Source organism: Pleurodeles waltl, chromosome 2_1, assembly GCF_031143425.1.
Source record: "Pleurodeles waltl isolate 20211129_DDA chromosome 2_1, aPleWal1.hap1.20221129, whole genome shotgun sequence".
Classification (NCBI taxonomy): domain Eukaryota; kingdom Metazoa; phylum Chordata; class Amphibia; order Caudata; family Salamandridae; genus Pleurodeles; species Pleurodeles waltl.
In genome coordinates, this window is record NC_090438.1 from 380,972,004 (window position 1) to 380,992,014 (window position 20,011).

Here is a 20,011-nt window from a genome sequence, read left to right on the forward strand (position 1 = left end):
GCTGCCCCTACCTGCAGAAGGCAAAGAAGGATGAACAACGCAAGCAACTCCCACAACCACAAAAGGCTTCTCGACACCCACCAGCTACAGCCCAGGGTCACAGGAAGACTAACAACCACAAACCCGAAACGGCACACAGGATCCCAATTCGTAATCCAACCAACACCCATAGTGAAGCTCGCGTGGATGGAAGGACTTACGCAGAAGTTACAGGACCCAAACAAGACAGCCCACCACCAAGAACTGCCCCGGGACCAACCTGTGAAACAGGCACTGCCATCAACTGGCAGGAACTCATCATGAAGATCGCGAAAACAGTCGCAGACATGAATATCCACCCTGTGGTGACAATGGTGGCAAATCTCATCGCCGGACTTTTCCACAGTGAAGAAAACACCTGCAATGGCAACTAAATCTAAAAGAAACTCCCTCTTCTTGATGTGGAATGCCCACAGCATTCAGAAGAAAACTGCAGAACTCCTGCACCTGATGGAAACCATGGATGTGAGTATAGTGCTTATCTCCGAGACCCATCTCCAAGGAAGCCAGAAGCTTAACCTAGCAAACCACAGGGTGTACCGCACAGATCGCGCCACTGGAGCCAAGGGCGGAGGAACAGCTGTGATTGTCAGCACAAAAGTGAAGCACCACGAGATTGCACAGCCACCAGTGGGGAGCGTTGAGGCAACTGGGATACAGATCCAGACAACTGCAGGACCCCTGTGACTGATTGCCGCCTACTCACCCCCCAGGCAAGCTATGCCCAAAGGACCTTGATGCGCTACTGGACCCCAGCATCCATACACTAATTGGAGGCGACCTTAATGCCAAGCAATCGCACCCCTGACCTGCTGAAGAAGTACAACGAGCTGACAAGACAGCTGAAGATGCAAATAAGCCAGCACAGAGGTGAAAAATGGGAAGCAGCTACGGCTAACTTGAAGGACTCGGACAACTCTCTCTGGAGAATGACCCGACGCTTGACTGGGAAAAAGGAACCAAACCCTCCGATACAAGGAAAGACTCATCTGGCATGCAGCAACAGGGACAAGGCTGAAGTCTTCGCTGACACGCTGGAGGCATCCTTCAGGCCAAATCAGGCAAGTAAACTGGCAGCAGAAGTCGAGCAAGAGGTAGCTAAGTACCACCTGGAGTACCCACCAGAAAAAGAAGCCACAACCATAGAGGAATGCTCAACTGACGAAGTACTGGCCCTGGCAAAAACACTGAAAAACGGCAAGGCCCCAGGAAAGGACAAAATAGTCAACCAAGCCATCAAGATGCTCCCAGATGCCGCAGTGGTTCGACTTACAGAGATACTCAACGCATGTATGCATCACCAGTATTTCCCTAACTCCTGGAAAGAAGCAAGAGTTGTTGTTTTCCACAAGGCTGGGAAACCACTACGAGAGCCTGCAAACTACCGCCCCATAAGTTTGCTATCTGGACTATCAAAACTCTTTGAGAGAGTTATCCTCGCACGTCTCATGGACTTTGCGACAAGCGAAAACCTCCTCGCCAAAGAACAATTTGGGTTCCGGAAAGAACACTCAACAAATCACCAACTTCTCAGAGTAGTGGACATCATTAGCCATGGATTCAACATCAACAAATCTACTGGAGTAGTCTTTCTGGATGTAGCCAAAGCATTCGACCGAGTATGGCACAAGGGACTACTTTACAAGCTTATCAAGCTCAAGTTTCCAAGCTACCTGGTCAAGCTGCTATCTAGCTACTTGTCAAAACGGACCTTTCATGTGGCGGTACGAGAAGAATGTTCAACATCACGCCCTATTCTTGCTGGAGTGCCTCAGGGATCAATTCTTGGACCATTCCTCTTTAACATATTCACAAACGATATCCCAACGGACTTAAAGAAGACTGATCTTGTTCTTTACGCCGATGATGTTGCAGTCATCTCCCAATCCCTCAGCGAAAAAGAAGTGGCTAAGAACCTTAAGACATCGCTCAGCAGACTCTCCGAATGGTACAGCGACTGGCAGATCACCCTGAACACAAGCAAAACTACAGCGACATTATTCACCAAAAAGGTGAACAGGAAGCATCCCCAGATCCTACTCAATGGAGAGGAGATTAAATGGGAAAACAGCAGCTCCTATCTGGGGGTGACTCTGGATTTCAAACTCAGCTGGAGGAACCACATAGAGAAGACTTGCCAGAAAGCAACAACAAAACTGGTTGCATTGTACCCACTCCTGAGGACCAAGTCAATGCCTATGCAGAGCAAGGTACGTGCAATCACTGCAATAATTCGACCAACAATGACGTACGCTTCACCAGTTTGGAGTGGCTGCCGCCCGCTGTATCGGAAGGACCTGCAGAGACTGCAGAGCAAGGCCTCACGGATCGCAGCAGGTGCTCCTATCTTCGCAAGAACAGCAGACCTCCACAGAGACCTAAGTGTTGAGATGTTGGATGACCATCTCCGCAAACTCAATGAGGCATTCTACAAAGGATTGGATCAAAAAGAAAATCCACTGATCAGGAAACTTGCTGACATTTCTGCAAACCCATTTGACCGCTACCCGCGACCCATCACAGCGCTAACCTTGTGAAACTGAAAACAGCAACTCGGCATCCAAAACCCATCACTGCCTGAAGGCTGCAGCCTCGGCAGGAATCCAAAACTAATCACTGTCAGAAGGCAACCGCCTTGACAGGCATCCAAAAACCCATCACTGACAGATGGCTACAGCCCCGGCAGGCATCCAAAACTCATCACTGCCAGAAGGCATCTTGAAAGACAAAAACAAGACTCTGGGATAAAACTTGCTGAGAATCCTGCAAACCCACTAGACCGCTATCTGCGACTCATCACAGTGCTGACCTTGTGAACAAACTTCAATTGTGACAAAGTGTCACACACCAATAAGAAAATCGAAACAGCGCCTAAAAAAAATAACTAAAAATGAATGTGGAGTAATGAGGCTACTGCCTCGGTATCCAAAAACTCATCACTGTCAGAAGGCATCTGACAGACGAAGACAAGTAGACTCGAGCACAGCGCGGGACGCGCTTACCGGAATCGAAGGGGACTACATATCCCAGACTGCCTAGAGGCCCCAGTAGGCGGCCATCTTTGCATCACCTGCTCCCACTCTCATTCCAACGAGCGCTATAAAGCGCAGGGGCCCAAACCGCAGCGCGGGGCGCGCTTACCAGAATCGAAGGGGACTACATATCCCAGACTGCCTAGAGGCCCCAGGAGGCAGCCATCTTTGCATCACCTGCTCCCACTCTCATTCCAACGAGCGCTATAAAGCGCAGGGGGCCAAACCGCAGCGTGGGACGTGCTTACCGGAATCGAAGGGGACTACATATCCCAGACTGCCTAGAGGCCCCAGGAGGTGGCCATCTTTGCATCACCTGCTCCCTCTCTCATTCCAACGAGCGCTATAAAGTGCAGGGGGCCAAACCGCAGCGCGGGACGTGCCCGGGCAAAGCCCGGGCCAAGGGCAGGCCCGTCCACGCCTGTCAGATCCCGGAAGAGGCTGGGCTGGGCCATGTCCCTTTAATCTTTGATCTGGCACTCCAGATCGACCTAGATAGTATGATCAGATAAGAGCCCAGGGTGTTGGGCCTTATAAGCAATCCTGAGCAGGAAGGAAAGCCCTTGTATCAGATCTAGTGGAGGAGAAGGATTAAGTAGTTAGATAAATAGGTATGGGGAAATGAAAGGCATCAGAACCCCCACGGGGAAAGGAGAAAATTACAAAGAAACTTAGGAATGCAGGTGAAAACTGTACGATATCTGAAATTGACGACCTAATAGAGGAGGTGGGATCCCTATTAAGCAATAGAACCAACCCTCGGGAGGGCTCTGATAAAAAGATAGCTTCCTATTATGCAAAGAAACCAGATTTAGGGAAAGGGAAATCAATTGATAGGAAAGAGAGCGATGGCCAGCAAGAGGAAAACCCACGCCCTGATAATAGCTTAGTCAGGCATAAAGATGACAATACGGGCCTTATGCCATCCCCCAACTCCAGCAGAAAGTACTAGGAAGAAGGGCTATGTGCAGAGGAGTGATATTGTGTGCCCCAACAAATATGCATCCCTGGTAGATCCCGCTATGAGTAAAGTACAGAAGAACCGGGAGGGGAAACCCATGGGCAAGCACGACCAATCCACCCCTTTAGTACAGACAGCCACAGAGAAGATACCATCGGCTAATCAAGACCCAGATGACCGCATAAAATGTAAAACTAGGAGTTAAACAGAGCTCTATGATATAATGGTTAGACTAATGCAGGAAGTCAAGGAGCTAAAACTTGAAGTAGGAACTTTATCTGCTCTTGTGGAAAAGGGGGGTGGTAAGGGAACCCGTAGAGACCAGCATGCAGAGGAGGTTCCAACTGTATCACTACACTTACAAGGAAGACCAATATCCCCCCTGAGGCCGAATGCCCAGCTCTACCCTACTTTAATTAAAGCCAGTGTTCCCTGTGCACTGCAAGCATGCGCGAAAGGGGACAATGATTGCAATATTGGGTCACGTAATCACCTAGCTGTCTAGGTAGGAGAGTTACAACAAGAATCTGGGAATTCTCTATGGGAGATCCGCCCGAAACCATGGTCACAAGGAGGAAAGGTGGGACGTACACATAAACCTCATATCCTATCATATAATGATAGCATGCCCACTACTATAAAAGGTAGACACCTTGAAGAAAATCTAAGGTGTCCTAGGGCCGATGTTATCTATTTGTTAAATGTCCCGAAACTGGCCCAAAATAGTATGGAGGATGAGGACTCCCTAAAGAATAAACATATATACTGGATCAGATACAAACGTCATTCCCTATCCCTAATCCGCTCAGATATCATGAGGGTGGAAAGAATCCCAGGAGAGGCTGGGAAACAAGATGTTGTTGCTGTGACACTAAGGGATGAAAGACTAATCAAAGGCTTGATTACTATAGAACAGAGAGCTAGTGTTCCTAAAAAAAATGCCATGAGATTTAGTCTGGATCTGTTTACCTGTAAGTCTACAGCTCTGAGGAGCAACCATAGAAATGGGGGAGTGCTAACGAGAAAGGGAGATTCAGACCTTGAAGCAGTTGATTGAGTTAGTCAACCAGACCAAGCATACTTGGGACTGATTAGCGATCCAATAGTAGTAGAAATCCAGGAAGAAAATAACCATCAAGTTGCAGGGAGTATTGAGGGGCATTTGCCTAGTAGAAAGGAGCCAATTATACCTCAGAGTCCTATTATTAATGCTATGACCTCAACGGGAAGGGGACCAGTTACTATGGTCTCCTGGAAAGTAGCAGGCCTAAAAAGTAAGCTCACAGACCCTGACTGGCAGGATTATATTGAAAAATTCCATGTCTGTCTTTTCCAAGAGACTTGGTTAAAGGACCCACCACACAAACTGGGTTATAAAACTTTTTTTTATTAGTGCCACCTCAGTAGCAAGAGGGAGGCCGTCTGGGGGGTTGATTGCATGGGTGAAAATTTCCCTTAATATTGAGATAAGCAAACATGATACAGGATCTGCTGATATTCTGTGCTTGGAACTAGGGGGCAAAAATAAGGTGTTATTTCATTTGTTCAATGTGTATATAAGGCCCAGAAGATCAAATCAGGAGTCACACGAAATAGAAATATTAGATGGTATGCTTAAGAAAATCCCGATAGGAGAAACAATCTTGATAGGGGGAGATTTTAATTGTAACTACGAACCCATAATTGGTCTTGAACACCTAGTAGAAGACGAAGATTTAGCAAGAGCAGTCCCCCTCCTATCTACTGAAGAGACAGTCCCCGGTACGGTTGGTGCCCTGCAACTCATGGGCCTTACACTAACGTATGGATTGAGGGCCTGTAATGGTAGAGTGGGTCAAAGTGGTCTTAATATGGACACTTTCCAGAGAGGCAATGCAGGTTCACAATTGGACTACATCATGCATAGTACGATTACATGGGAGAGAATAGTGACCTTTAAAATAGACAAGGAGAGAAAGCGATCATTTCCCGTTAGTTATTGAATTGAGGGGTCACCTCCTAGATCTAGATTGCATGAAAAAGGACAAGGTGGAGTTGCAACCCACCCTCAGTAATAATCGCAGGGCAGTAAAATGGCCGGCGATATTGGGCAATTTGGGTGTTATGACGAATATCTATAATATAGATTCAGAATTGCTGGAACCCCATGCCCAAAAAAATCGTATTGACATTCCCATTCTAGATATTCATCAATCATTGAGCACTGCTTTGAGACCCTATCTTACTAAACAGATACAAAAAAAAGCACATACAGGGCAAGGATCAAATTATTTAATCTAATCCCTGGCATACTACTGAATGTAGAGAGGGAAAAACACTATTGGTTGAGGCTCTAAAACAGAAAAATCCAATAGCCGTGCAACAGCAAGGGCCAGTTATAGGAAAACCCTGGCTTCAGCAGAGAAAAACTGGGAAGACCAAAAATGGCAAGACCTCTTAGAGGCAGCCAAATGCAATGATGTAGTAGCCTTTTGGAAGATAGTTACTCACTGTAGAAAAGAGGGGATATTTTATACCGAACATCATATTGATCCGAGTGCGTGGGTAATCATTTTACGCATCTCTATTCAGATTTCTTTGAGCATGATTTACATCTTCCCCTGCATATAGAATTATCCCCTTGGGGCACATTACCTGACTTACAATTTAGCCTGGAGGAAACGGTGACTGCCATAAAAGCAATCAAAATAGGCAAAGCCCCGGGTTTGGATAAAATTCCTCGGGATTTGCTTAAACATAACATAGAAGTTTGGGCACCCTATGTAAATCTACTTAGCAATGCTATAGCACGGGGAGAGCCCGTTCCTGAGACATGGAAAGGAGCGGAAATAATCCCAGTCTATAAAAAAGGATCTAGGGAGGACCCTGGGAATTATAGGCCAATTAGCCTCATCGATGTTATGCAAAAAATATACACTAGGCAGCTGCTGAATAGATTAGTCAGCTGGATAGAGGAAAATAATATTTTGACAATATACCAGGCAGGTTTCAGGCAGCAGACAAGCACAATTGATCAGGCCTTCAGGCTAATATTCATAATGTGGAAATACTCAGAACTAATGAAGGGTCATCTCTACATCGCGTTTTGTGGATTTGCGTGCGGCCTTCGATTTGGTCCCAAGAGACACTTTATGGGCTGCGTTAGGGAATCAGGGTATGCCGGGAAATCTCTTGTACCAGATAAAGAGGCTGCACGAAAATACTTACGCAAAGGTACGGTGGGGCTCAAATGGAGAGCTGACAGACTCGATACCCATTAAGAGGGGAGTAAGGCAGGGTTGTGTGCTCTCCCCAATCCTCTTCTCACTATACATCAACGATTTGGTTGAGTACCTTAAACGGAGCAATCATGACTCACCAAGATTGAATGGAGACCCAGTTCCTGCTCTCCTTTTCGCAGATGACACCATTTTACTATCTCAAACTCCCATGGGCCTACAGACTCTTTTGGGAATGTTTAGTAAATATTGCATATCGAAGGGGCTAGAAATAAACACAAACAAGACAAAATATTTGATTGTTAAACCCCACAGGGTACTTAAAAGAAGCATCCTGATCAATGGGCATGAATTGTAACGAGTTAAAAGCTTCAATTACCAAGGGATATTGCTGGATGCCAAGTTGTCTTGGACGCCGCATGTTAATAAAGCTGTAACATCTTTGGTCCACAGCTCTACGGCGATAAGTAATAATTACAAAAGTTCAAGAACTGAAATTGTTTCACCAGTGTTCGAGGTCTATAGATATAAAGCACAGGCTGCTGCTTTATATGGCACCAAACTCTGGGGAATTGCAAATTTAACCTCACTAGCATCCCAAGAAAACAGTTTCATCAGGGGGGTATTGGGACTGCCACTATCTACTCCATTGGTCCCTCTCTCCTATGACCTAAATATGAAGCAAATAGGTAACTTGGCAGTTTTGAGGCCATTGCTTTACTGGTGTAGACTCTGGTCAACTCCAGAACTGACCCACTACAGACAAGCACTGATTGAGATAATGGACCTTGATAAATCAGTTTCCCTTCCTTGGCTTCACCATATAAGGTCCTGGTTTTATAACCTAGGGCTCAAATCTTTTTGGGACGAACCCCATACCCTTACGATACAATCCAAGACTCTGCTAGTTTACTGGGATTATCTTTCGATTAGTCTTTTCCATAGTAAGGATCTGGGTAGACTGACCTCGAAATTTTTGGATATTAAACCAACTCCAAGATTTGAGGAATGGCTAGATATAATTCAGCCTAGGCGAGCTAAAGCGCTATTCATGAAATTTCGATATGGAATCCTTCAGATCAAGGCATTTACCATCAAATGGGGCCCCCAGAGCGAGAATATTCATGATTCAAAGTGTGGATTATGTAACATGGAGACTATTGAAACGGTGGAACATGTTCTATTAATTTGTAAAGCCTATGACAAGCCAAGGAGAAAATGGATCCGACCTATTTGTAGGAATCTAGGAATTAGAAATTACAATGAAGTGGCTAGACTATTAAGGTCTAGCACTATTCCTTTTATTGTTTTGGGGATAAGCCGCTTTCTCCTAGCAACATCATACATTAGGGACAAGGTGGGCTTGAGGTTTTAGTAAAACTAGATTTAGTAAACACCCATAGACAAACTTATTGGTGCTATAAATGGCTAGTGGGCTTCTCATCCTGTAAGCTAATAGATCCCTGGTAGTTAATTTGCTTAAGATGTAATTTTAGAACCTTTTAAATACAAGGGAAGAATACAGTTATTTCACACCATGCAATTGGTTTTATCAAATGGTCAAATGGCTTCCTACTTGAAAGCTAATAGTACAGTGGCATTCCGTTGGGTTTGGACTTAATTTTAGAAATTTTAACTTTTCTAGTATAAGAAATGATCACAATTGATTACTGCTTATTGATTTTAGGAGTATTACTTGTTATTTATGTAACTGATTTTAGTGTTTGTAAGATTAATTGATATTTTATAATGTCTTGATTGTATTATCCTTTTATGGCTAACAGCTGAATAAAGGTTTGATGATGATGAAATCTGCACACAACCCACAATTAAAAACTGAAGGTGAAAAGTGTAAAAAACTTAAAAATAAGCCTGTACAGTAACAAAAGCTTCTACTCTCTTCCTTATGATGTTTGCCTCACTCCTACCCTCAACTGCATTAGAAATAAGGTGCAGACACATTCTTGCTGAGGTTTCACTGGGGGTGAGGGGCGGCAGAAGGAAAGACATAAATCCTTTTTGTGGTTCAACGGAAGCTGAAAAAAGGAAAAACCTCAGTGAGGTCAAGTAGTTAAAAAAAAAAAAAAAAAGACCTCTGTTTCTGTAGATGCACTATGAGCACCTACTCTATTGAGGAGTCTGTTGAAATGCAGACGAATTACACAAATGGGCAGCGACTGTTTCTTATACATAGAGACCTATGTACCTTTCTTAAAAAAAAAAAAAAAAATCATAGCAATAGTCAGAATCAGAATAAAAGAAGAATCATAAAAGATAATGAAATGTGTATTTGTTGCACTGGCTTACAGAGAACAGTATTCATCTTACTATTTCATCACCGAATATCTCTTACTTCAGACACATTTGTGGTATATATTGACATTATTATCAATAATGATAAAGATATAACAAGTAGTTGATCAGCAGAGTGTGTATTCAGTGGTCTGTTGTGTGTACAGAAGCTCCTTTTGCACCTGTGGAAATCAAATAGAGGACTGCATGAGGTTGTGCACCTTCCAAGATGTTTTATCTCTATGTGAAAGAGTAGGCTCCGGATAATGATAAAAGACCACTCTTCAAACTCAAAGCAGGTTACAGAGATGAGTAAGGCATCACTGAAAGTAGTTTAATTTCAAGCCGTTTAGGTCTCTGGCTGGTTATGCCTTCCGCTGCTTTTGTGTCCGTTTTCTTGGTTGGTTGCGACGGGCACGTTTTATCTGCGCTTTCTGTGGATTCAGTTCAAAAGCAGGCTTTACTTTCTGGCTAGTCTTTTGGAAGGCGTCCTCTTCAGATATAGGCTCAATGACGTGTCCTTGTTTGGTGACCACTCGCGGGGCAGTTAACTTCTGGAAGGCTCTCTGGGTGTTCCACGCCGTGCCAATGGGTGTTCGGATACTGCCCTCAAACTGCTGGCGGTTGTTGAAGGGGAATGGGAGCTCATTCACCTGAAATGCAAGATAAAACAAAATTCTTGGTGAGCTAACAGTTTTAATGCTATTTGTAAACGACTCCCCATCGTCCTCTGTAGATTAGATGTATAATACTGTGACAAGGTGCTCCCAATGTCACACATACAGCTGTGAAAGGCTAGGACAGTGAAAGCTTTGCCCATATACTTGGGGGTAACACGAAGATGCTTATTCTGAGCGCTGGAGCAGTATTAAGGACACCAAATGACTGCGCACAGTATTGGACCGGCTTTTTGTTAGATTAAAACACTGCAATTTTAAATGGGGAATAATATGCACAAGGGAAATTGCTGACATTTTTGCACACGGTATTTCCACTATGACATAGTTCTGCATGCACAAATGTACCAATTTTCTATCCTGAAGGTATTATACATACAAACTTCGGAGTGAGTCTTATTCTCTCGAGCCGTACAAAATCTGTTTGCATCATTTTTTTTTTTTTTACTTTGCGCACCACTTAGAATGAGGCTGAATGAATCGTTGAATCATGCACGAGTATAAAAGTCACGCGCAATATCACTGCTTCTAGCCAGAGCCTCTCCCAAGTTGTTATTCAACAGATGACACAATGACTTATGCCCTCCGCCCTTTTCAACTTCTTATGTTTGCAAATATCTGCGCATAAACAATCACTTCGCGGTACTGCCACCCTTCAGAGGATTATCCGTGACAATATTTTCTATTTTCTCAATAAACACAAAAACACACACACTTTGGCGTTCATATAGTGCTCCTCCAATCACCATTTCAAAAAAATATTATTACCAGTTTTAAATATAAAGAGGCACTTGCTGCTGCGTTTTTACCTACTGAAATCCTTTAAAAAAAAAAATTAAAAAAAAGGCTTATGTGTTAACCTTAGTAAATAATGACCTCTAACTTCCTTCAACTGATTCTCAACAAAGCAGCGTACGTTTATGGGTTTAGAGAAGTATCTAAGGTGTCGATTAGAAACAATTTTATCAGCCTGGGACAAAAAGGGGGGACTGGAGTCAGACCTCGAGGGTTCTCTGTTATTATTTATACAGCCTGCATAGGTGCACCGCCCCTTTTAAAGGGGCTTTGTCTGTCGCTTCCTGTGGTGCCATCCAGTAGAAGCATCTAGAGTTCAGGAGCAGGTCACTGCATGTGTGTCAGGAGGTTCAAGGCTTGCTGCATGGTCAGCGTAAAACACGCTTTAATGCTTTTAAAACAGCAAAGCAAAAAGAAACACTATGCCGCAATGTTCAACATTAAAAAAAACATGCATACTTAAAAGTCTGGAGCTACATTTTCACTATAATACAGTTAAGGTAGTTTATGGCTTTACTCTGGACACATGTAGTATGGTATATCCTTGATGCAAATTAAAAGACACTATCTCGTTGAGTTCACACTATTATTTAAAGTAGAATTACTGGGATGGAAATGTATTTACTTTGTGTTTAATTCACAATTCGATAATTTCGGGGGGGGGGGAGGATGTGGGGAAATAATTAGAATGTACTTACTACGTGTTAGAATTTCAGATTTATAACGCAGTTTAGCAAATTGGAGTATTAAATGTAGTAAGACAGATCCCGTCAGAATAAGTAACCGTTCCCCCTTCTCCCAAGAGAGGCAGGCACTGACAGTAATAACATTAAGAAATAAACCAATGATGATCCACTCTACAAGCAGAGATACTGTACAGAGAGGACGTGTGCTGATTTCCCACCATCATCTCAGGCATGTCCATTTAGATGCAATAAAGAGGATGAAAGTGTATTTGAGGGATCCGTAAATAAGACTCACACATCCAAATGGAAAGTTTCTGAGGTACTTGCTTAAAAGGCAGTTTCCACCTCACTGCAGAACATAAAAAACTTTAAAAACATCCATGGACTCTGGGCACCTCATTCTATTAAAATGATTGCCTTCTCTATATGGAGACCCTAATGTTGCTTACTGTTAGCGTGGAAGGCTATCACTGGAAGATAAGTGAAGGCTAGAAGGAGAAAATATCACTGTGGTCAAAGCCAGTTAAGATCAAGATCCAAGGCATCTGTGCTAACTGATGAAGTATCTTCTCTCCCAGATAAGAGGTGAATGTTGGAAGCCAGCAGGCAGGAGATAAAATCAGACAAGCCGGTAATCCTGCAAACTTGAACGCTGGTTTCTGGCCAGCCACTTTGTGGTCTCCAGATCCGCCAGTAACTCCCCTCTGAAACAATCTGTTCACTAAAACTGCAGCATAGAGGAGCAAGGGTGGCTGGAGGCCCAGGTTGCCGCTTTGTAGGTGTGCTCTGAACAGGCCCCATTATTTTGCTGGGCTATGAACTCATGCCTAATTCCCATCCTTCACCTCAATCTGTGGTATGTGGGTATTTGTCTTCTTTCGGCAGCAGAGCTGGATGAGAAGGGGCAGTCACTGAGACGTCTTGCTATGCAATGCAATTTAAACCTGTGCTGATAGTGGTGGCCCTGGGCTCATCGCTCCCCTGGGGAGCAGTTTGCAGAGTGCATCGGAGTCTTGGACTGCTGGCAAGTTCAGTAGTGAGAATGAGCCATGAGAGTCTGAGGTGGAGCAGCTGCATATAGCTACAGAGCTTGAGTGTCATGAAAGTTGGCACAACTGGCCCCGTTGCCATTGGGTGCCCTTGCGCCATCATACAACACCTGGAGAACGCCACCATGTGAGCGGTCCCTGGGGAAACCTACTGGGGCTGATGTACAAGATGGTTGCCCTTGGACTGAAACAGGCATGCCTTGCCCTACAACTTGGTAGCATCAGTATTTGAAGCAGAATGGTATCAAAAAAAGAAGAGGAATTAAGATTTCTTTAACGTGTATGGTACCACACAGAGGACTGGCCAGAGGGTGATAAAGATGAAACAAAGCATACACATGTGGGGTGAGGACACTGATGAAGACAACTACTGGCTTGCACACTGATCTGAAGGTTAAAACAGGCACCACTGAATCCACGATGTGCAACAAACACAGAAGGGAAGTTGCAGAGAGTGTCTGACTAGATGTGTATCACAAGCTGAGTAGAAGATGGAGGCAAAGTGGAAGCAATTTGTCATTCTTGTGAACCAGTTCCAACTCCTAAAAGAATTAGAAGATACTCTTCGGATGTTTTGATACAACTCTATGAGAGTCACCAGGCTCGGTGTGTGGTGCAGAATGTGGAAAAATAAAGTGTACTGAAGGTGTGTGTTAGTCTTTATTGTTGTCTGCTGGGGTTAGGATTAAAAACACAAAAGAGAGCGATCAGGGGAAAGTTTGCCCAACCCTGAAAATACTGTGGTCTTTCGTCAACATGTTTCTGCCTTCAAGTTACCCTTGTCTAAGGTGTGGGGGCATTCATCAGGACCTTTACGCAATCACTCTGCTATGCACTGTCCTAGTGCTAATTAGGGCAAAAATGAATAAACATGCAATAAAAGTGGCCACCATACGTTTTAAGGAAACCCACTTCTCCAGGACGTGTAGATAAATAAAGTAGGGTCAAAACATCTTGGTTCAAAACAGCAACTACAACTATGTCGCTCCCTGCTGTCAGTAGCAAGTGCCACCGTTAAACCACGTGGAAATCAATGAATTTCTCACATGTGGTGTCTGCATGCTATCAAGTGATTAGCATCAGAAAAGACGATCAACTTTACCCGCAATAGTCAGGTCTAATGTCTACACTCGAAGTGTCACAGGCGAGGGGCTCAGGTTGCACCCTACCCTGGGAAAGATACCAAGGTCAAACCTTTGTATCAAAAGGAAACCTACATTTTACTCTTGTGACACAATAAAGGATGTCAGGATACCAAAAACAAGATTAAACCATGTCTAAAACCAGATTGCTACAAAATTACTGCTAAATTATATCAATGCTGCATGGTTTAGTTGACACAGCATCATTAAATCTGCATTTGAGGCAGGTGTCTCCCATCAGGTGCAGAAAAACCTTTAATATCAATATCAGCGAAGGAAGAGGAAACTAACTATTGTAAACAAGAAGGTGGCTGCATGCCATGTACCCAATTATGGTCCCAAACGATCTGTGGCTGGTCGGAATCAAGGACGCCGAACTCTAGTGGTGTGCCTCGTTAAGAAGCACCACAGTGGTACACTTAAGACATCACAGCAATGCTCTTTCTCAACATGTATTGTATGGGACGATAGGTGTGGTTGTTCCCCAGCGCACAGGATCATTAGTTGATTGTGGATCGTAAACTGGTAACTTGTAAAGTTACTTGAAGTTTAGCACAGCTTTGTAATTTAGTGAGGTGTGCCAAACTTTAAAAAAAAAAAAAAAAAAAAAAAAAAACACAAAACATTTTACAAAGACAAGGAGAGTATTTTCATGTTTTTCCAACATAAGAGTATAAATCAAACATACGAATACTGCTAGTGAGTGGCAACTAATGGGCACCGTTCAGCCTTCCAGATGTGTAAACAGAAGGGATCATCAAGCTTCTAATAACCAAGATAAGACAATGTCACTGAATAATTCTGTTTAATGGCTATATATAATAATGTGCTAGTGTAAGGAAATGCCTCCTTGGCATGGTTGCCCCCTGACTTTTTGCCTTTGCTGATGCTATGTTTACAATTGAAAGTGTGCTGAGGCCTGCTAACCAGGCCCCAGCACCAGTGTTCTTTCCCTAACCTGTACTTTTGTATCCACAATTGGCAGACCCTGGCATCCAGATAAGTCCCTTGTAACTGGTACTTCTAGTACCAAGGGCCCTGATGCCAAGGAAGGTCTCTAAGGGCTGCAGCATGTCTTATGCCACCCTGGAGACCTCTCACTCAGCACAGACACACTGCTTGCCAGCTTGTGTGTGCTAGTGAGGACAAAACGAGTAAGTCGACATGGCACTCCCCTCAGGGTGCCATGCCAGCCTCTCACTGCCTATGCAGTATAGGTAAGACACCCCTCTAGCAGGCCTTACAGCCCTAAGGCAGGGTGCACTATACCATAGGTGAGGGTACCAGTGCATGAGCATGGTACCCCTACAGTGTCTAAACAAAACCTTAGACATTGTAAGTGCAGGGTAGCCATAAGAGTATATGGTCTGGGAGTCTGTCAAACACGAACTCCACAGCACCATAATGGCTACACTGAAAACTGGGAAGTTTGGTATCAAACTTCTCAGCACAATAAATGCACACTGATGCCAGTGTACATTTTATTGTAAAATACACCACAGAGGGCACCTTAGAGGTGCCCCCTGAAACTTAACCAACTAGCTGTGTAGGCTGACTGGTTCCAGCAGCCTGCCACACTAGAGACATGTTGCTGGCCCCATGGGGAGAGTGCCTTTGTCACTCTGAGGCCAGTAACAAAGCCTGCACTGGGTGGAGATGCTAACACCTCCCCCAGGCAGGAGCTGTGACACCTGGCGGTGAGCCTCAAAGGCTCACCCCTTTGTCACAGCCCAGCAGGACACTCCAGCTTAGTGGAGTTGCCCGCCCCCTCCGGCCACAGCCCCCACTTTTGGCGGCAAGGCTGGAGGGAACAAAGAAAGCAACAAGGAGGAGTCACTGACCAGTCAGGACAGCCCCTAGGGTGTCCTGAGCTGAGGTGACTCTGACTTTTAGAAATCCTCCATCTTGCAGATGGAGGATTCCCCCAATAGGGTTAGGATTGTGTCCCCCTCCCCTTGGGAGGAGGCACAAAGAGGGTGTACCCACCCTCAGGGCTAGTAGCCATTGGCTACTAACCCCCCAGACCTAAACACGCCCTTAAATTTAGTATTTAAGGGCTACCCTGAACCCTAGAAAATTAGATTCCTGCAACTACAAGAAGAAGGACTGCCTAGCTGAAAAACCCCTGCAGAGGAAGACCAGAAGACGACAACTGCCTTGGCTCCAGAAACTCACCGGCCTGTCTCCTGCCTTCCAAAGATCCTGCTCCAGCGACGCCTTCCAAAGGGACCAGCGACCTCGACATCCTCTGAGGACTGCCCCTGCTTCAAAAAGACAAGAAACTCCCGAGGACAGCGGACCTGCTCCAAAGAAAAGCTGCAACTTTGTTTCCAGCAGCTTTAAAGAACCCTGCCAGCTCCCCGCAAAAGGCGTGAGACTTGCAACACTGCACCCGGCGACCCCGACTCGGCTGGTGGAGATCCGACGCCTCAGGAGGGACCCCAGGACTACTCTGATACTGTGAGTACCAAAACCTGTCCCCCCTGAGCCCCCACAGCGCCGCCTGCAGAGGGAATCCCGAGGCTTCCCCTGACCGCGACTCCTTGAATCCAAAGTCCCGACACCTGGGAGAGACCCTGCACCCGCAGCCCCCAGGACCTGAAGGACCGGACTTTCACTGGAGGAGTGACCCCCAGGAGTCCCTCTCCCTTGACCAAGTGGAGGTTTCCCCGAGGAACCCCCCCCTTGCCTGCCTGCAGCGCTGAAGAGATCCCTAGATCTCCCATTGACTTCCATTACAAACCCGACGCTTGTTTCTACACTGCACCCGGCCGCCCCCGCGCCGCTGAGGGTGAAATTTCTGTGTGGACTTGTGTCCCCCCCGGTGCCCTACAAAACCCCCCTGGTCTGCCCTCCGAAGACGCGGGTACTTACCTGCAAGCAGACCGGAACCGGGGCACCCCCTCCTCTCCATTCTAGCCTATGTGTTTTGGGCACCACTTTGAACTCTGCACCTGACCGGCCCTGAGCTGCTGGTGTGGTGACTTTGGGGTTGCTCTGAACCCCCAACGGTGGGCTACCTTGGACCAAGAACTGAACCCTGTAAGTGTCTTACTTACCTGGAAAAACTAATCAAAACTTACCTCCCCTAGGAACTGTGAAAATTGCACTAAGTGTCCACTTTTAAAACAGCTATTTGTCAATAACTTGAAAAGTATACATGCAATTTTGATGATTTGAAGTTCCTAAAGTACTTACCTGCAATACCTTTCGAACGAGCTATTACATGTAGAATTTGAACCTGTGGTTCTTAAAATAAACTAAGAAAAGATATTTTTCTATATAAAAACCTATTGGCTGGATTTGTCTCTGAGTGTGTGTACCTCATTTATTGTCTATGTGTATGTACAACAAATGCTTAACACTACTCCTTGGATAAGCCTACTGCTCGACCACACTACCACAAAATAGAGCATTAGTATTATCTATTTTTACCACTATTTTACCTCTAAGGGGAACCCTTGGACTCTGTGCATGCTATTCCTCACTTTGAAATAGCACATACAGAGCCAACTTCCTACATTGGTGGATCAGCGGTGGGGTACAAGACTTTGCATTTGCTGGACTACTCAGCCAATACCTGATCACACGACAAATTCCAAAATTGTCATTAGAAATTGATTTTTGCAATTTGAAAAGTTTTCTAAATTCTTAAAAGACCTGCTAGGGCCTTGTGTTAGATCCTGTTTAGCATTTCTTTTAGAGTTTAAAAGTTTGTAAAAGTTTGAATTAGATTCTAGAACCAGTTTTAGTTTCTTAAAAAGTATTCCAACTTTTAGAAGCATAATGTCTAGCACAGATGTGAATGTGGTGGAACTCGACACCACACCTTACCTCCATCTACAGATGAGAGAGCTAAGGTCACTCTGTAAACTAAAGAAAATAGCAATGGGCCCCAAACCTACCAAAGTACAGCTCCAGGAGCTGTTGGCAGAGTTTGAAAAGGCCAACCCCTCTGAGGATGGCAACTCAGAGGATGAAGATAGTGACTTGGAGGGAAATTCCCCCCCTCCAGTCCTACTTAGGGAGAGCAGGGCTTCTCAAGCCCTGACTCCACAAATAATAGTCAGAGATGCTGGTTCCCTCACAGGAGGGACCAACAACTCTGAAATCACTGAGGATAACTCCAGTGAAGAGGACATCCAGTTAGCCAGGATGGCCAAAAGATTGGCTTTGGAAAGACAGATCCTAGCCATAGAGAGGGAAAGACAAGAGATGGGCCTAGGACCCATCAATGGTGGCAGCAACATAAATAGGGTCAGAGATTCTCCTGACATGTTGAAAATCCCTAAAGGGATTGTAACTAAATATGAAGATGGTGATGACATCACCAAATGGTTCACAGCTTTTGAGAGGGCTTGTGTAACCAGAAAAGTGAACAAATCTCACTGGGGTGCTCTCCTTTGGGAAATGTTCACAGGAAAGTGTAGGGATAGACTCCTCACACTCTCTGGACAAGATGCAGAATCTTATGACCTCATGAAGGGTACCCTGATTGAGGGCTTTGGATTCTCCACTGAGGAGTACAGGATTAGGTTCAGGGGGGCTCAAAAATCCTCGAGCCAGACCTGGGTTGACTTTGTTGACTACTCAGTGAAAACACTAGATGGTTGGATTCAAGGCAGTGGTGTAAGTAATTATGATGGGCTGTACAATTTATTTGTGAAAGAACACCTGTTAAGTAATTGTTTCAATGATAAACTGCATCAGCATCTGGTAGACCTAGGACCAATTTCTCCCCAAGAATTGGGAAAGAAGGCGGACCATTGGGTCAAGACAAGGGTGTCCAAGACTTCAACAGGGGGTGACCAAAAGAAAGGGGTCACAAAGACTCCCCAGCAGAAGGGTGATGAGACAACCAAAACTAAAAATAGTAAAGAGTCTTCTACAGGCCCCCAAAAACCTGCACAGGAGGGTGGGCCCAGAGCCTCTTCACAAAACAATGGGTACAAGGGTAAAAACTTTGATCCCAAAAAGGCCTGGTGTCATAGCTGTAAACAGCATGGACACCAAACTGGAGACAAGGCCTGTCCCAAGAAAGGTTCCACTCCAAACTCCCATCCAGGTAACACTGGTATGGCTAGTCTCCAAGTGGGATCAACAGTGTGCCCAGAGCAAATCAGGGTCCACACTGAAGCTACTCTAGTTTCTGAGGGTGGGGTGGATTTAGCCACACTAGCTGTCTGGCCGCCTAACATGCAAAAATACAGACAGCAACTCTTAATTAATGGGACTAGAATAGAGGGCCTGAGGGATACAGGTGCCAGTGTCACCATGGTGACAGAGAAACTGGTTTCCCCTGGCCAATACCTGACTGGAAAAACTTACACAGTCACCAACGCTGACAATCAGAGAAAAGTACATCCCATGGCAATGGTTACTTTAGAATGGGGAGGGGTCAATGGCCTGAAACAGGTGGTGGTCTCCTCAAATATCCCAGTGGACTGTCTGCTTGGAAATGACCTGGAGTCCTCAGCATGGGCTGAGGTAGAGCTAAAAACCCATGCAGCAATGCTGGGTATCCCTGAACTGGTGTGTGTGAAAACCAGAGCACAGTGCAAGGCACAGGGTGAAAAAGTAGAGCTGGAGTCTGGAAAAATGGCCCAGCCTACCAAGAGAACAGGAAAGTCAGTTGGGAAACCAACTGCAACACAGCAAAAGAAAGGGAACCTCTCTTCTCGGGAAGAAGTTCTGCCCTCTGAGGGAACTGAGCCTTTGGAGCTTGAACCTTATCAGGTTGAGCTCTTAGGCCCAGGGGGACCCTCAAGGGAAGAGCTGTGTAAGGGACAAGAAACCTGTCCCTCTCTTGAAGGCCTTAGGCAGCAAGCTGCTGAAGAGTCCAAAGGCAAGAAAAATGGAACACATAGGGTCTATTGGGAAGATGGGCTCCTGTACACTGAGGCCAGAGACCCCAAACCTGGTGCCACTAGGAGAGTGGTAGTGCCTCAGCTGTTCAGAGAGTTCATCCTAACATTGGCCCATGACATTCCCCTTGCTGGACATTTGGGACAAACCAAGACGTGGGAGAGGTTAGTCAACCACTTCTACTGGCCCAATATGTCCAACATGGTTAAGGAGTTTTGCCTCTCCTGCCCCACCTGTCAAGCCAGTGGTAAGACA

General features: G+C 45.2%; 1 protein-coding gene across 1 annotated transcript in view; it reads right to left on the reverse strand.

The window, feature by feature from the left end:
- Positions 1-9,520: 9,520 nt before the first annotated feature.
- UTP14A (UTP14A small subunit processome component) overlaps positions 9,521-20,011 on the reverse strand; it is a 385,668-nt gene continuing 375,177 nt past the window's right edge. Inside the window, exon 15 of the mRNA XM_069212909.1 lies at positions 9,521-10,195. Within this exon, the coding sequence (XP_069069010.1) occupies positions 9,908-10,195 (288 nt within the window). The 3' untranslated portion in view covers positions 9,521-9,907. The remainder of the gene's footprint in view (positions 10,196-20,011) is intronic.